The sequence below is a fragment of the Oncorhynchus masou genome, unplaced genomic scaffold, assembly GCF_036934945.1.
Source record: "Oncorhynchus masou masou isolate Uvic2021 unplaced genomic scaffold, UVic_Omas_1.1 unplaced_scaffold_908, whole genome shotgun sequence".
Classification (NCBI taxonomy): domain Eukaryota; kingdom Metazoa; phylum Chordata; class Actinopteri; order Salmoniformes; family Salmonidae; genus Oncorhynchus; species Oncorhynchus masou.
The window spans coordinates 177796-196776 of NW_027015556.1; the positions used below are offsets into that span (position 1 = coordinate 177796).

An 18981-nucleotide genomic window follows, 5' to 3' on the forward strand; every position below is an offset into this window, starting at 1 on the left:
CTCACCCACACTCTTCCCCTCACCCACACTCTACTCCTCACCCACACTCTACTCCTCACCCACACTCTACCCCTCACCCACACTCTATCCCCTCACCCACACTCTACCCCTCACCCACACTCTATCCCCTCACCCACACTCTACTCCTCATCCACACTCTACTCCTCACCCACACTCTACTCCTCACCCACACTCTAACCCTCACCCACACTCTAACCCTCACCCACACTCTATCCCCTCACCCACACTCTAACCCTCACCCACACTCTAACCCTCACCCACACTCTAACCCTCACCCACACTCTAACCCTCACCCACACTCTAACCCTCACCCACACTCTAACCCTCACCCACACTCTAACCCTCACTCCTTCATATTTCTGTCCCAGGCAGCATTGAGTAACGTCATGTAAATCTTTGTGAAGCAGCAGCAACGTCTCCCAGTCCTTCATTCAAACTCCCAAAACGAGGCCACACACCCCTCTCTCTCTTATGTGGGTCTCTCTCGTTGTTGTAACATAACAAAGTTAGGCCTCAGTTGAAGCCTCAGACCGTAGTGACTCTCATGACCAGCTCCCGGCTGCTGTTGCTGGGCTGCGGAGGCTGAGGATGGACTTGAGTGGGGCGGGGCTCCTGCTGCGTTGTCCAGAGGTGCTGGGTGAGCAGGTGGAGGATGTTGTACGCACAGTGGTGGTCTGGCAGGGATGGTGGCCCCTGCTCCGACATTGAGTCCTGCGTCGTCACCGTCGTCAGGCTGGCGGTTGCGGCTGTGGTCACGGTGTAGCCAGGCGCGGTGGCGGCCACCGCGGCCATGAGGGAGGAGGTGGAGGGGGAGACCATGTCATCCCCGGCTCTGCCCCGGGAGGAGCACTCGTCCTGGGGTTGGGCAGGGCCAGGTGCCTGGGCGTGAGCCTGGATCTCTGGTGGTCCTCAGTGTCTCTGATCTTGTCGTAGTTGAGCACCTTCCACTGCTGGTTCACTGCCTGCCAGCGGTTAAAGATCCTGAACACTGAGGGGCCTTCATGGACGATCAGCGCTTGAACGAGAGAGAAGAAGAGGGGGAGGTTGTCAGTTACACATGAATACATCCTGAATCCAACATGTTGGCAGTGTTCGTTCATCACACAGTGAGTCCTCCAGAGCTCTGTCTGGGGAGTCATATATGTCCCACCTCAAGTGTCCTGATTGGAGGAGGAGGAGGAGGAGGAGGAGGAGGAGGAGGAGGAGGAGGAGGAGGAGGAGGAGGAGGAGGAGGGAGGAAGGAGGAGGGGGGAGGAGGAGGAGGGAGGGGGAGGAGGAGGAGGAGGGAGGAGGAGGAGGAGGAGGGGAGGAGGAGGAGGAGGAGGAGGAGGAGGAGGGAGGTGTAGGAGGAGGAGGGAGGAGGAGGAGGAGGAGGAGGAGGAGGGAGGGGGAGGAGGAGGGAGGAGGAGGAGGAGGAGGAGGAGGGAGGTGTATTCCATAGGGGACCACGTTGCAAACAAGTAGAATCCCCTGGGTTGTGTATCTTTTCCCCCCAATTAATCAACCAAGGAAGAAGAAGAGGAGGAGTTCCTCTGTGTGCCGGCCTCACCGATGCAGACGAGGTCCATGAATCCGTACATGGCGTAGCAGATCTGGAAGAGCAGGTCCTGGCGCTGCCACTTGGCCGAGGGGCTGAGGGACGACCACACCAGCCAGGAGATGGAGGACATGAGGAACAGGCTGCCCAGCACGGCCGCTGCTATCTGGACCTTCTCTATCACTGTCAGAGAGATGGCCTGCCACTGGGGGGAGAGAGAGGGGGAGGGGAAGAGAAGGAGTGAGGGGGAGAGAAGGAGAGAGGAGGGAGAGAGAGGGAGGGAGGGGGAGGGGGGAAAGGGAAGGAGGGGGGGGGAAAGGGAAGGAGGGGGAGGGAAGGAGGGGGGAAAGAGAAGGCAGGAGGGGGAGGGAGAGGAGGGAGGGGGAGAGAAGGAGGGAGGGAGGGAGAGTACATCATCATCCCATACTATTCATACACACTATACACTAGTATTAACCCTCTCTCTCTCTGCAGTGCTGTGTGATATACACCCAATTAGAGCTCTCCTCTTCATCCCCTAAAACCCTCCCCCAGACTCAAGTCCAAGAGCTGGCGAGTCCCATCACAGCTGTCCCTACCTGGAGCGGGTTATTGGTGCTGATGGCTACCACGTGGTACTTGTAGTAGCAGAGCTCACAGCTCCAGGAGCCCCTCTCACTGATCCACTTGATGAGGCAGGGCTCATGGGTGCAGCGGACAGAACCACTGCAGCGACACGGGCTCAGCAGCTCCCCCTGTGGGACACAAAGGAAAATGCTGCTATTGGTTTGTCTTACAGTGAGCCAGCTGAGTGTCGGCCAGGGTGCTGACCAATGATTTACATATACACTAGATGAACAACAGGGGGCGCTGTATTGAAGCCATCGCCCCTCCATCTTGACACTCCGACACCGGTGTCAAAAATATTTTGGAAGCTAAAGAAATGCATGTATTAATGTCTACATTAGTTTTAGCCATGTTTATTCTACTACAGCCTTAATGCAGACTTTTAAATGCTATTATGTGAGATAAACATATGTAAAAACATTGTCCTTAAAGTATATATTTGTTACATTACTAATGTTACTGTCCACACTAAAACAAAAAATACTTGTATACATGTAATTTTGTCCTTGAAACATTTCATTGAAATACTGTAGAATTCCATTCATTCTTATGGACTGTTCCTACTGGGGAGCACCAATATGGCCGACACATGGCTTCAAAGCCTCTCATTGGCCAATACATAGCATCAGCAATCCAGGGTTTATATACATAATTGGTGCTGCCACAGGGTTAATCTGGCACCATATTCTCTATATAGTTACCAGTCCTACAATCTAAGCTAGATGCCCTCAATCTCACACAAATCATCAAGGAACCCACCAGGTACAACCCTAACTCTGTAAGCAAGGGCACCCTCATAGACGTCATCCTGACCAACTGGCCCTCCAAATACACCTCCGCTGTCTTCAACCAGGATCTCAGCGACCACTGCCTCATTGCCTGTATCCGCTACGGTGCCGCAGTCAAACGACCACCCCTCATCACTGTCAAACGCTCCCTAAAACACTTCTGTGAGCAGGCATTTCTAATCGACCTGGCCCGGGTATCCTGGAAGGACATTGACCTCATCCCGTCAGTTGAGGATGCCTGGTCATTCTTTAAGAGTAACTTCCTCACCATTTTAGATAAGCATGCTCCGTTCAAAAATGCAGAACTAAGAACAGATACAGCCCTTGGTTCACTCCAGACCTGACTGCCCTCGACCAGCACAAAAACATCCTGTGGCGGACTGCAATAGCATCGAACAGTCCCCGCGATATGCAACTGTTCAGGGAAGTCAGGAACCAATACACGCAGTCAGTCAGGAAAGCTAAGGCCAGCTTCTTCAGCCAGAAGTTTGCATCCTGTAGCTCCAACTCCAAAAAGTTCTGGGACACTGTGAAGTCCATGGAGAACAAGAGCACCTCCTCCCAGCTGCCCACTGCACTGAGGCTAGGGAACACGGTCACCACCGACAAATCCATGATTATTGAAAACTTCAACAAGCATTTCTCAATGGCTGGCCATGCCTTCCGCCTGGCTACTCCTACCTCGGCCAACAGCTCCGGCCCCCCCGCAGCTCCTCGCCCAAGCCTATCCAGGTTCTCCTTTACCCAAATCCAGATAGCAGATGTTCTGAAAGAGCTGCAAAACCTGGACCCGTATAAATCAGCTGGGCTTGACAATCTGGACCCTCTATTTCTGAAACTATCCGCCGCCATTGTCGCAACCCCTATTACCAGCCTGTTCAACCTTTCTTTCATATCGTCTGAGATCCCCAAGGATTGGAAAGCTGCCGCAGTCATCCCCTCTTCAAAGGGGTAGACACCCTGGACCCAAACTGTTACAGACCTATATCCATTCTGCCTTGCCTATCTAAGGTCTTCGAAAGCCAAGTCAACAAACAGGTCACTGACCATCTCGAATCCCACCGTACCTTCTCCGCTATGCAATCTGGTTTCCGAGCCGGTCACGGGTGCACCTCAGCCACACTCAAGGTACTAAACGATATCATAACTGCCATCGATAAAAGACAGTACTGTGCAGCCGTCTTCATCGACCTGGCCAAGGCTTTCGACTCTGTCAATCACCATGTTCTTATCAGCAGACTCAGTAGCCTCAGTTTTTCTAATGACTGCCTTGCCTGGTTCTCCAACTACTTTGCAGACAGAGTTCAGTGTGTCAAATCGGAGGGCATGTTGTCCGGTCCTCTGGTAGTCTCTATGGGGGTGCCACAGCGTTCAATTCTCGGGCCGACTCTTTTCTCTGTATATATCAATGATATTGCTCTTGCTGCGGGCGATTCCCTGATCCACCTCTACGCAGACGACACCATTCTATATACTTTCGGCCCGTCATTGGACACTGTGCTATCTAACCTCCAAACGAGCTTCAATGCCATACAACACTCCTTCCGTGGCCTCCAACTGCTCTTAAACGCTAGTAAAACCAAATGCATGCTTTTCAACCGATCGCTGCCTGCACCCGCATGCCCGACTAGCATCACCACACTGGATGGTTCCGACCTTGAATATGTGGACACCTATAAGTACCTTGGTGTCTGGCTAGACTGCAAACTCTCCTTCCAGACCCATATCAAACATCTCTAATCGAAAATCAAATCAAGAGTCGGCTTTCTATTCCGTAACAAAGCCTCCTTCACTCACGCTGCCAAGCTTACCCTAGTAAAACTGACTATCCTACCGATCCTCGACTTCGGCGATGTCATCTACAAAATTGCTTCCAACACTCTTCTCAGCAAACTGGATGCAGTTTATCACAGTGCCATCCGTTTTGTCACTAAAGCACCTTATACTACCCACCACTGCGACTTGTATGCTCTAGTTGGCTGGCCCTCGCTACATATTCGTCGCAAGACCCACTGGCTCCAGGTCATCTACAAGGCCATGCTAGGTAAAGCTCTGCCTTATCTCAGTTCACTGGTCACGATGGCAACACCCATCCGTAGCACGCGCTCCAGCAGGTGTATCTCACTGATCATCCCTAAAGCCAACACCTCATTCGGCCGCCTTTCGTTCCAGTACTCTGCTGCCTGTGACTGGAATGAATTGCAAAAATCGCTGAAGTTGGAGACCTTTATCTCCCTCACCAACTTCAAACATCAGCTATCTGAGCAGCTAACCGATCGCTGCAGCTGTACATAATCTATTGGTAAATAGCCCACCCATTTTCACCTACCTCATCCCCACAGTTTTTATTTATTTACTTTTCTGCTCTTTTGCACACCAATATCTCTACCTGTACATGATCATCTGATCATTTATCACTCCAGTGTTAATCTGCAATATTGTAATTATTCGCCTACCTCCTCATGCCTTTTGCACACATTGTATATAGACTCCCCTTTCTTTCTACTGTGTTATTGACTTGTTAATTGTTTACTCCATGTGTAACTCTGTGTTGTCTGTTCACACTGCTATGCTTTATCTTGGCCAGGTCGCAGTTGCAAATGAGAACTTGTTCTCAACTAGCCTACCTGGTTAAATAAAGGTGAAATAAAAATAAATAAATAAATATAGTGCATCACTTTTAGCCAGAGCAGGAGTAGTGCAAAATGTAGGGAATGGGGAGCCATTTTGGACCGAGCCACGTTCTCTCCACATGTCCTGTGCACCCACAGCACTGGAGAACGGTCGATCTGGAGCCTTGTCTCTAGAGTTACCAGTAACGTGCCCTTCGGTTCTGCACCTACATGTCCGGTGCACCCACAGCTCTGGAGAACGGTCGATCTGGAGCCTTGTCTCTAGAGTTACCAGTAACGTGCCCTTCGGTTCTGCACCTACATGTCCTGTGCACCCACTGCTCTGGAGAACGGTCAATCTGGAGCCTTGTCTCTAGAGTTACCAGTAACGTGCCCTTCGGTTCTGCACCTACATGTCCTGTGCACCCACTGCTCTGGAGAACGGTCGATCTGGAGCCTTGTCTCTAGAGTTACCAGTAACGTGCCCTTCGGTTCTGCACCTACATGTCCTGTGCACCCACTGCTCTGGAGAACGGTCGATCTGGAGCCTTGTCTCTAGAGTTACCAGTAACGTGCCCTTCGGTTCTGCACCTACATGTCCCCACTGACTCTGTATCTGTCACAGTGTGGATTCTACAGCGTGTTTCCTCCAGACAGATAGACAGGGCTGTGGTTTCTGCTTTCTTACCTCCCAAAGCTCATGTAATCTCTTTGAACAGAGACCTCCTCAGAGATGAATCCTTAACGCTCTTATCTTGTTATGTGTGAAAGTTTGTGTGTGTGTAGTGCGTGTGTGTGATTCTCACATCAGTGTGTTCTACCGTGAACTTGTCATTTATAATCCTCTCAGAGAGAGTGATAGAGATTTATCAGCTCAGTGAGAGAAAGTGAGAGAGAGTGAGATGACACATTGGTGTGTGACACTCATTAAAAAGCGTATTTTTATCATCAGTGTTACCAATATAATGTATTTATTCTGGTTCCAGACATCTCACAGCTACCATGGTTATCATGACCAGGCCACATCCTCTCTGGTTCCAGACATCTCACAGCTACCATGGTTATCATGACCAGGCCACATCCTCTCTGGTTCCAGACATCTCACAGCTACCATGGTTATCATGACCAGGCCACATCCTCTCTGGTTCCAGACATCTCACAGCTACCATGGTTATCATGACCAGGCCACATCCTCTCTGGTTCCAGACATCTCACAGCTACCATGGTTATCATGACCAGGCCACATCCTCTCTGGTTCCAGACATCTCACAGCTACCATGGTTATCATGACCAGGCCACATCCTCTCTGGTTCCAGACATCTCACAGCTACCATGGTTATCATGACCAGGCCAAATCCTCTCTGGTTCCAGACATCTCACAGCTACCATGGTTATCATGACCAGGCCAAATCCTCTCTGGTCAGATGAATCCTTTACCAGGATCTTCTCTAATAAGAAGCAGGATCAACTATTTAAAGGGTCAGCAGTGATGTTGGGTAGCCTTGAATCTGCCAGGCATACCATATCCAGGCTCAAATGTTGTTTTTCTTAAGGACCATGCAATCTCTTTTATTAGAGAGAGATACATACACAGAGAGAGAGACATAGAGAGAGAGAGAGACATAGAGAGAGCGAGATACAGAGAGCGAGACACAGAGAGCGAGACACAGAGAGCGAGACACAGAGAGCGAGACACAGAGAGCGAGACAGAGACACACGCAGAGAGACACACGCAGAGAGACACACGCAGAGAGACACACGCAGAGAGATACGCAGAGAGAGATACGCAGAGAGAGATACACAGAGAGAGACACACAGAGACACACAGAGAGAGATACGAAGAGAGCGAGACAGAGAGCGAGACACAGAGAGAGACACACAGAGAGACACAGAGAGAGACACAGAGAGAGACACAGAGAGTTTGACAAACAGAGAGACACAGAGCGAGACAGAGACACACAGAGACACACAGAGAGGGCGGAAACAGCCTTTCAAGAAGGTCATTCTCTTGCTTTCATGTTTCAGTTGTTAACACAAACACCCAGAAGAGCACTTTTCTAAAACCAAACATCTATAATGACATCTCTCCTGTTCCTTTCTTCAGAGAAAGACAGGCAATTATCTAGACTCAATTTCACACTATCTATGTAATACAAACAGGTGAATACTACACAATAAAGACATAGAAAAGCTGGCCCTGGCTGGCAGATAAATGTGTATGTGTACCCAGTGCAGCCTGCTGTTTGGTCGTTAGGTTCAACAACGTGAGTTGAAAAGAGGTCTGAACTGGTATGTTGGTTATCCAACCTAATTCAACCTAAACCGCCCGGGAACCAACTGTCCTGTACTGTCTGTGACAGGAATCAGACAAGCAGAGTAGGTTCAACAAGTGTCTGAAACAGGGTTTACATTCAATAACATATTAGACTAGGCTGAGTGAGAGAGGGGGGAGGAGGAGAGAGAGAGGGGGATAGAGAGAGGGGGGGATAGAGAGAGGGGGGGAGAGAGGGGGATGAGAGAGAGAGAGAGGATGAGGGGGAGAGAGAGAGGGATTGAGGAGAGAGGGGAGAGAGGGGGAGGAGAGAGAGGAGGGAGGAGAGAGAGAAGGGGGTGGAGGAGCGAGAGGGAGGGAGGAGAGCGAGAGAGGGGGAGAGGAGAGAGAGGGGGGATGAGAGAGAGGAGGGAGGAGAGAGAGATGAGGGAGAGGAGGGAGGAGAGAGAGATGGGGGGGGAGGGAGAGGAGGGAGGAGAGAGAGACGGGGGGAGGGAGAGGAGGGAGGGAGAGAGTATGAATGAATAGGGACCTTTCAGATTGACAGACAGCATCCCTGGTTCTCCTGAATGTGTTTTATTTCCTCCTCCAGCTCCCAGACTGAGCCAAAGCTTTAACACACTCTTTATACTGAGTATGCAGCTCAAATGGCACCCTAGGGGCCACCTTATGGGCCCTGGTCTAAAGTAGTGCATTAGATAGCAACTAGGGTGCCATTTGGGACACATGAATTTATCCTCAGCGCCAAAAGCTTTCAGCAGCCTGCTACCCAGAGACAGGCTGACTGCAACTCCCACTCCAGGCAGTAGTGTTCTATAATGTGATGTCATTTAGAGCAGAGAGAGAGAGAGATGCTCTCTAGTGTTCTATAATGTGATGTCATTTAGAGCAGAGAGAGAGAGAGATGCTCTCTAGTGTTCTATAATGTGATGTCATTTAGAGCAGAGAGAGAGAGAGATGCTCTCTAGTGTTCTCCAACGGGCATCATCAGACACTAGACTAGTGTCTCCCTAAATGTCAACACAGGGACAGACCATGAGGATGTCTTCATCACTGAGAGAGACTGGGTGAAGATGGGGCAAATTCAGGGGTCTTCAACTTTTTGTTACGCAAGGACCCCGCCCAGGCATACAGACCCAGAGACCCCCACCCAGGTAAACTGGCGACCCAGAAACCCCCCCGCCCAGGCAAACCGGTGACCCAGGGACCTCCACCCAAGCAAACCGGTGACCCAGGGACCTCCGCCCAGGCAAACAGGTGACCCAGGGATCTCCGCCCAAGCAAACCGGGTGAACCATGGACCTCCGCCCAGACAAACAGGTGAACCATGGACCTCCGCCCAGACAAACCGGTGAACCATGGACCTCCGCCCAGGCAAACAGGTGACCCAGGGACCTCCGCCCAAGCAAACCGGTGAACCATGGACCTCCGCCCAGACAAACCGGCGAACCAGGGACCTCCGTCCAGACAAACCGGTGACCCATAGACCTCCGCCCAGACAAACCGGTGAACCATAGACCTCCGCCCAGACAAACAGGTGAACCATGGACCTCCGCCCAGACAAACAGGTGAACCATGGACCTCCGCCCAGACAAACAGGTGAACCATGGACCTCCGCCCAGACAAAGAGGTGAACCATGGACCTCCGCCCAGACAAACAGGTGAACCATGGACCTCCGCCCAGACAAACAGGTGAACCATGGACCTCCGCCCAGACAAACCGGTGAACCATGGACCTCCGCCCAGGCAAACAGGTGACCCAGGGACCTCCGCCCAAGCAAACCGGTGAACCATGGACCTCCGACCAGACAAACCGGCGAACCAGGGACCTCCGTCCAGACAAACCGGTGACCCATAGACCTCCGCCCAGACAAACCGGTGACCCATAGACCTCCGCCCAGACAAACCGGTGAACCAGCACCCCCATCATATGTTAGCAAAAGATATATATGTTCACGACTTGTCTTATCGTCAGGTGAATGACAAGGTTCAGTCATCAACATTTTGAAATGAATAGATTTGGTCGATGGTTTTCACATTATAACAGGAAGAGGAAGTGTAACTCTACCTATTAGCTAGGCAGGTCACTCCAAACACGAATAGCTAATAGCAGCTGTTTCGCTGGTTAAACAAAGGTGAGCCATGTGTTGGCCAAAATCTGTCAAGAAAGCTTCCCAGCAGCCAGAGGCACCCGCGGTGCTTTTCAGAGCTTATGGCCGCTGCTCTGCCCAGGTGATGCTCTGCCCAGGTGATGCTCTGCCCAGGCGCTGCTCTGCCCAGGTGATGCTCTGCCCAGGTGATGCTCTGCCCAGGTGATGCTCTGCCCAGGTGATGCTCTGCCCAGGTGATGCTCTGCCCAGGTGATGCTCTGCCCAGGTGATGCTCTGCCCAGGCGCTGCTCTGCCCAGGTGATGCTCTGCCCAGGTGATGCTCTGCCCAGGTGATGCTCTGCCCAGGCGCTGCTCTGCCCAGGTGATGCTCTGCCCAGGTGATGCTCTGCCCAGGTGATGCTCTGCCCAGGTGATGCTCTGCCCAGGCGCTGCTCTGCCCAGGCGCTGCTCTGCCCAGGCGCTGCTCTGCCCAGGTGATGCTCTGCCCAGGCGCTGCTCTGCCCAGGCGCTGCTCTGCCCAGGCGCTGCTCTGCCCAGGTGATGCTCTGCCCAGGTGATGCTCTGCCCAGGCGCTGCTCTGCCCAGGCGCTGCTCTGCCCAGGTGATGCTCTGCCCAGGCGCTGCTCTGCCCAGGCGCTGCTCTGCCCAGGCGCTGCTCTGCCCAGGTGATGCTCTGCCCAGGCGCTGCTCTGCCCAGGCGCTGCTCTGCCCAGGCGCTGCTCTGCCCAGGTGATGCTCTGCCCAGGCGCTGCTCTGCCCAGGCGCTGCTCTGCCCAGGTGATGCTCTGCCCAGGTGATGCTCTGCCCAGGCGTTGCTGACGCATGTCGGCTCTTACAACGCCTGGATAGATATTCAACTATCAGCTAATCGCATCAGATGTTACAGCAACATGTGCCCTACAGCACTGTCGTATGTTACAGCAACATGTGCCCTACAACACTGTCATATGTTACAGCAACATGTGCCCTACAACACTGTCGTATGTTACAGCAACATGTGCCCTACAACACTGTCATATGTTACAGCAACATGTGCCCTACAGCACTGTCGTATGTTACAGCAACATGTGCCCTACAGCACTGTCATATGTTACAGCAACATGTGCCCTACAGCACTGTCGTATGTTACAGCAACATGTGCCCTACAACACTGTCATATGTTACAGCAACATGTGCCCTACAGCACTGTCATATGTTACAGCAACATGTGCCCTACAGCACTGTCATATGTTACAGCAACATGTGCCCTACAGCACTGTCATATGTTACAGCAACATGTGCCCTACAGCACTGTCACATGTTACAGCAACATGTGCCCTACAGCACTGTCGTATGTTACAGCAACATGTGCCCTACAGCACTGTCACATGTTACAGCAACATGTGCCCTACAGCACTGTCGTATGTTACAGCAACATGTGCCCTACAACACTGTCACGTGTTACAGCAACATGTGCCCTACAACACTGTCACATGTTACAGCAACATGTGCCCTACAGCACTGTCCTATGTTACAGCAACATGTGCCCTACAACACTGTCATATGTTACAGCAACATGTGCCCTACAACACTGTCATATGTTACAGCAACATGTGCCCTACAACACTGTCATATGTTACAGCAACATGTGCCCTACAACACTGTCATATGTTACAGCAACATGTGCCCTACAACACTGTCACATGTTACAGCAACATGTGCCCTACAGCACTGTCCTATGTTACAGCAACATGTGCCCTACAGCACTGTCACATGTTACAGCAACATGTGCCCTACAACACTGTCATATGTTACAGCAACATGTGCCCTACAACACTGTCACATGTTACAGCAACATGTGCCCTACAGCACTGTCCTATGTTACAGCAACATGTGCCCTACAACACTGTCATATGTTACAGCAACATGTGCCCTACAGCACTGTCAGATGTTACAGCAACATGTGCCCTACAGCACTGTCCTATGTTACAGCAACATGTGCCCTACAACACTGTCGATGACGTGGCACGCAGCCATTGGTTGATGCATGCAGAGTCTGAGCAGGGGAGCGCGACCATTGGTTGATGCATGCAGAGTCTGAGCAGTGGAGCGCGACCATTGGTTGATGCATGCAGAGTCTGAGCAGGGGAGCGCGACCATTGGTTGATGCATGCAGAGTCTGAGCAGTGGAGCGCGACCATTGGTTGATGCATGCAGAGTCTGAGCAGGGGAGAGCGACCATTGGTTGATGCATGCAGAGTCTGAGCAGGGGAGAGCGACCATTGGTTGATGCATGCAGAGTCTGAGCAGTGGAGCACGACCATTGGTTGATGCATGCAGAGTCTGAGCAGTGGAGCGCGACCATTGGTTGATGCATGCAGAGTCTGAGCAGTGGAGCGCGACCATTGGTTGATGCATGCAGAGTCTGAGCAGTGGAGCGCGACCATTGGTTGATACTTCAGTGAATGTCATTTGCTCAATATTACGAGTTGAGAAATAAATTTGACATCATTATATTATATTCTCATCTTTTCTACTGTAGGTATGTAATTCAAAAGGTGTTTATCTTGTTGTTCGCGATATTCATAACAACTATTAAATAGCTAAAAATGTAAATCCCCTTTTAAAAATATATATATTTTCATGGACTCCCTGCAAAACCATGGACCCTGGGTTGAATACCCCTGGGCTAGTTGATGCACAGGACTTGACCACAAATTAAAGGAGGAGCAGGAGGAGGAGGAGGAGGAGGAGCAGGAGGGGGAGGAGGAGGAGCAGGAGGGGGAGGAGGAGGAGCAGGAGGAGGAGCAGGAGGAAGAGCAGGAGGGGGAGGAGGAGGAGCAGGAGGAGGAAGAGCAGGAGGGGGAGGAGCAGGAGGAGGAGCAGGAGGAAGAGGAGGAGCAGGAGGAGGAGGAGCAACCCCATTGACTTCCTTAGAGGTGAGAGGATCAGGATGTGAAAGGTATGTGCAGCACATTCACCATGTTGGCCCTGATGCACCAGCACCTATTCAATCATCAACCCACCTTCACACTGAATTGTCTATGTGGGTCGGATACTTTGCAAATGGGAGTTCTTCTGAGTCAGGTAATCCAAGGCCATGTGGCCACAGATACACTCCCTGGCCGGATCTCAATATTCTAAAGTGGTGTCCTTTCCTTTCCCTCTCATTGGCTCCATCTGATGATATCAAAGACCAGGACAGGTGGAAAGCAAACACCTGGAACTGGAGATTTTAGGAGAGGAATCCCCTTTAGACTATTGAGATGTACCCTGTGTTACTTGAATCCACTACTTCCCCAGGTCTTCCTCTGTCATGTTCTGTTCCTGTCTCTTCTGTCTAAGACAGGGCTTCCTCGGTCATGTTCTGTTCCCGTCTCTTCTGTCTAAGACAGGGCTTCCTCTGTCATGTTCTGTTCCTATCTCTTCTAAGACAGGGCTTCCTCTGTCATGTTCTGTTCCTATCTCTTCTAAGACAGGGCTTACTCTGTCATGTTCTGTCCCTATCTCTTCTGTCTGAGACAGGGCTTCCTCGGTCATGTTCTGTTCCTGTCTCTTCTGTCTAAGACAGAGCTTCCTCGGTCATGTTCTGTTCCTGTCTCTTCTGTCTAAGACAGGGCTTCCTCGGTCATGTTCTGTTCCTGTCTCTTCTGTCGAAGACAGGGCTTCCTCTGTCATGTTCTGTTCCTGTCTCTTCTGTCTAAGACAGGGCTTCCTCGGTCATGTTCTGTTCCTGTCTCTTCTGTCTAAGACAGGGCTTCCTCGGTCATGTTCTGTTCCTGTCTCTTCTGTCTAAGACAGGGCTTCCTCTGTCATGTTCTGTTCCTGTCTCTTCTGTCTAAGACAGGGCTTCCTCTGTCATGTTCTGTTCCTATCTCTTCTAAGACAGGGCTTCCTCTGTCATGTTCTGTTCCTATCTCTTCTAAGACAGGGCTTCCTCTGTCATGTTCTGTTCCTGTCTCTTCTGTCTAAGACAGGGCTTTCTCTGTCATGTTCTGTTCCTATCTCTTCTGTCTAAGACAGGGCTTCCTCTGTTATGTTATGTTCCTATCTCTTCTAAGACAGGGCTTTCTCTGTGAATTCTAGTACTCCTACCTTTTACATGGCCATGGGAAGTGAGTAAGTTAGAAAATCATTATTTCTGTTCTCAAGCATATAATTGCTCCTGCGTGCACAGTGAGAGAGAGAGAGAGAGACTGAGACAACATGCACAGTGTTGAGAGGGAAGGAGAAAGAAAGAGAGAGCGAGAGACAGAGAGAGAGAGACTGAGACAACATGCACAGTGTTGAGAGGGAAGGAGAAAGAAAGAGAGAGCGAGAGACAGAGAGAGAGAGACTGAGACAACATGCACAGTGTTGAGAGGGAAGGAGAAAGAAAGAGAGAGCGAGAGACAGAGAGAGAGAGACTGAGACAACATGCACAGTGTTGAGAGGGAAGGAGAAAGAAAGAGAGAGCGAGAGACAGAGAGAGAGAGACTGAGACAACATGCACAGTGTTGAGAGGGAAGGAGAAAGAAAGAGAGAGCGAGAGACAGAGAGAGAGACTGAGACAACATGCACAGTGTTGAGAGGGGAAGGAGAAAGAAAGAGAGAGCGAGAGACAGAGAGAGAGACTGAGACAACATGCACAGTGTTGAGAGGGAAGGAGAAAGAAAGAGAGAGCGAGAGACAGAGAGAGAGAGACTGAGACAACATGCACAGTGTTGAGAGGGAAGGAGAAAGAAAGAGAGAGCGAGAGACAGAGAGAGAGAGACTGAGACAACATGCACAGTGTTGAGAGGGAAGGAGAAAGAAAGAGAGAGCGAGAGACAGAGAGAGAGAGACTGAGACAACATGCACAGTGTTGAGAGGGAAGGAGAAAGAAAGAGAGAGCGAGAGACAGAGAGAGAGAGACTGAGACAACATGCACAGTGTTGAGAGGGAAGGAGAAAGAAAGAGAGAGCGAGAGACAGAGAGAGAGAGACTGAGACAACATGCACAGTGTTGAGAGGGAAGGAGAAAGAAAGAGAGAGCGAGAGACAGAGAGAGAGAGACTGAGACAACATGCACAGTGTTGAGAGGGAAGGAGAAAGAAAGAGAGAGCGAGAGACAGAGAGAGAGACTGAGACAACATGCACAGTGTTGAGAGGGAAGGAGAAAGAAAGAGAGACAGAGAGAGAGAGACTGAGACAACATGCAGTGTTGAGAGGGAAGGAGAAAGAAAGAGAGAGCTGAGACAACATGCACAGTGTTGAGAGGGAAGGAGAAAGAAAGAGAGAGCGAGAGACAGAGAGAGAGAGACTGAGACAACATGCACAGTGTTGAGAGGGAAGGAGAAAGAAAGAGAGAGCGAGAGACAGAGAGAGAGAGACTGAGACAACATGCACAGTGTTGAGAGGGAAGGAGAAAGAAAGAGAGAGCGAGAGACAGAGAGAGAGAGACTGAGACAACATGCACAGTGTTGAGAGGGAAGGAGAAAGAAAGAGAGAGCGAGAGACAGAGAGAGAGAGACTGAGACAACATGCACAGTGTTGAGAGGGGAAGGAGAAAGAAAGAAAGAGCGAGAGCAGAGAGAGAGACTGAGACAACATGCACAGTGTTGAGAGAAGAGAAAGACTGAGACAACATGCACAGTGTTGAGAGGGAAGGAGAAAGAAAGAGAGAGCGAGAGACAGAGAGAGAGAGACTGAGACAACATGCACAGTGTTGAGAGGGAAGGAGAAAGAAAGAGAGAGCGAGAGACAGAGAGAGAGAGACTGAGACAACATGCACAGTGTTGAGAGGGAAGGAGAAAGAAAGAGAGAGCGAGAGACAGAGAGAGAGACTGAGACAACATGCACAGTGTTGAGAGGGAAGGAGAAAGAAAGAGAGAGCGAGAGACAGAGAGAGAGACTGAGACAACATGCACAGTGTTGAGAGGGAAGGAGAAAGAAAGAGAGAGCGAGAGACAGAGAGAGAGAGACAACATGAGAGAGGGAAGGAGAAAGAAAAGAGAGAGCAAGACATGAGACAACATGCACAGTGTTGAGAGGGAAGGAGAAAGAAAGAGAGAGCGAGAGACAGAGAGAGAGACTGAGACAACATGCACAGTGTTGAGAGGGAAGGAGAAAGAAAGAGAGAGCGAGAGACAGAGAGAGAGAGACTGAGACAACATGCACAGTGTTGAGAGGGAAGGAGAAAGAAAGAGAGAGCGAGAGACAGAGAGAGAGACTGAGACAACATGCACAGTGTTGAGAGGGAAGGAGAAAGAAAGAGAGAGCGAGAGACAGAGAGAGAGACTGAGACAACATGCACAGTGTTGAGAGGGAAGGAGAAAGACAACATGCAGAGAGAGAGAGCGAGAGACAGAGAGAGAGACTGAGACAACATGCACAGTGTTGAGAGGGAAGGAGAAAGAAAGAGAGAGCGAGAGACAGAGAGAGAGACTGAGACAACATGCACAGTGTTGAGAGGGAAGGAGAAAGAAAGAGAGAGCGAGAGACAGAGAGAGAGACTGAGACAACATGCACAGTGTTGAGAGGGAAGGAGAAAGAAAGAGAGAGCGAGAGACAGAGAGAGAGAGACTGAGACAACATGCACAGTGTTGAGAGGGAAGGAGAAAGAAAGAGAGAGCGAGAGACAGAGAGAGAGACTGAGACAACATGCACAGTGTTGAGAGGGAAGGAGAAAGAAAGAGAGAGCGAGAGACAGAGAGAGAGAGACTGAGACAACATGCACAGTGTTGAGAGGGAAGGAGAAAGAAAGAGAGAGCGAGAGACAGAGAGAGAGACTGAGACAACATGCACAGTGTTGAGAGGGAAGGAGAAAGAAAGAGAGAGCGAGAGACAGAGAGAGAGACTGAGACAACATGCACAGTGTTGAGAGGGAAGGAGAAAGAAAGAGAGAGCGAGAGACAGAGAGAGAGAGACTGAGACAACATGCACAGTGTTGAGAGGGAAGGAGAAAGAAAGAGAGAGCGAGAGACAGAGAGAGAGACTGAGACAACATGCACAGTGTTGAGAGGGAAGGAGAAAGAAAGAGAGAGCGAGAGACAGAGAGAGAGAGACTGAGACAACATGCACAGTGTTGAGAGGGAAGGAGAAAGAAAGAGAGAGCGAGAGACAGAGAGAGAGACTGAGACAACATGCACAGTGTTGAGAGGGAAGGAGAAAGAAAGAGAGAGCGAGAGACAGAGAGAGAGAGACTGAGACAACATGCACAGTGTTGAAAGGGAAGGAGAAAGAAAGAGAGAGCGAGAGACAGAGAGAGAGACTGAGACAACATGCACAGTGTTGAGAGGGAAGGAGAAAGAAAGAGAGAGCGAGAGACAGAGAGAGAGAGACTGAGACAACATGCACAGTGTTGAGAGGGAAGGAGAAAGAAAGAGAGAGCGAGAGACAGAGAGAGATAATGTTTCAGCCCTTCAGCTCCATGGACAGCTCCATTGTTTTTTTAACACTTTGAAAAACATCCTTGTTAGCAACAATTAGTCATATACAGTCAATGTCTGACCATAGGTCTACCTATATGTCTATCGTCTATTGTCTACCTGTAAGGCCACTCACCTGTTCTGGACCTTGGAAACATATCCTGCACTGGGGAGTCCTAACACCACTGTCTGTGCGACTGTTCTGGGAGAATCTCTCCTCACACTTCTCTTTGGAGCAGTCCTCCTCGGAGCTGCCATAGTCCAGGGGTCCAGTCTGTCCCGTAGCATGCTGCCATTCCTCTGTCGCTTTAGGCTCGTTTGTCCCGGCAGAAGGAGGCTCTCCTGTCGGCTGGCCAGGTGTAGCATAACCTTCCGCCTCTGGTGAAGGTGCACTCGCTGCAGAGTTGCTGTTGTCGATGGCAACATCAATGCCGATGCCGGACCCATTGCTGTCCGTGTATTGTCCGTTCATGGGGATGATCACCGGTGGCGGAGCCGGGACCGGCGGTCTGAGTAAGAAAACCTTCAGGTCACTGAACAAAACGCAACAGCGGCCTTTGGACATGCCCTGGCGGCGGAGCAGCATCGGTCTCCGGCTCAACAATCCCCAGCACCATACAACCACCCCGAGAGACAACAACATGTGTCTGTTTCTATAGGAGGATACAGGTGTAGATTTCTATTCAGAAACGTGCAGAGCACACGAAGAGAAAAGGAAAAGCTTACTGTTATTTCGTTGAGGATGATCGGAAAGAGGAGTCTCCTCTGTTGTGTATTTTCCAGTTGGGTTGAATGACATTCTTTCTCTCAACAGCTATTTTCAATTTAGCTCTGAATTCTAAACTCGAATCAGCCGGAAAAAATCGAATGAGTTGGTGTGCGCGCACCACCACACATCATTTCTCAGCCTTGTCAGATAACCCTATCGTGCACTAGCCTTGGAGCTCGCTTATGCCTGTAACTAAGTAATTGCTCAGGTTACAGGAAAACCCTGACTACATATCAAACAAATAGACTTACATGTCTCATATACCTTAGAGAAAACGGGCAGGCACATAGCTGAGCATCTTCCCATTTCATTCCAATGGCATCACAAACCGAATCTTGGGAACAAGACTATACTATTGCGATCTTTTCATTCTTATTATCTAGCCTACTCTCCCGTTGCCCTTTATCAATCTGGTTCCATGAATCCAACAGCTTTGTTTCTTTACGGCCCTTCTACCAACAATGTCCCATTACATGTTGTAATAATAACAGTCGCTATGTGGCCAGTGGTGCTTGATATAACCGCCACCCCGTTGACCAGTCGAGCCCTGTTTAAATCATCCTTTCTCTATACTCTATCCTGATGGATGCTTTAACGGTTATGTCCTCGGCTGCAGTCTAATATAGTTTCCACGGTAGTTTGCGTTCGTCGCCTGTCAATTCAACGGTCTGTCTGAGGAGGTTGAGGCTATTCCCACAACAAAAGCCTACAAGATCATTTAGGGATGTCACGAACATGCCCTGGGCTTCGCTTCCACAGAGCCTAGCCTCCTACCGTCATTTTCTCTCACACGGAGCATCCTCTTTACAAGCGGGTAATCCACATATTTTAACAACATAACAGTGCTTTAATTCACCCCAGAACGGTTGTTGTCATGCCTTTGGGTCGACAGGAGCAGC

General features: G+C 50.4%; 1 protein-coding gene across 1 annotated transcript; it reads right to left on the reverse strand.

Annotated features, from left to right (window-relative positions):
* Positions 1-337: 337 nt before the first annotated feature.
* On the reverse strand, positions 338-18230 carry LOC135538101 (E3 ubiquitin-protein ligase MARCHF4-like). Its single transcript, XM_064964086.1, is given in 5 exon segments — positions 338-846; positions 849-1036; positions 1571-1763; positions 2137-2292; positions 17450-18230. Coding segments are annotated over 5 exon segments (1344 nt in total). The 5' UTR covers positions 17957-18230; the 3' UTR covers positions 338-546.
* Between the last annotated feature and the right edge of the window lie 751 nt (positions 18231-18981).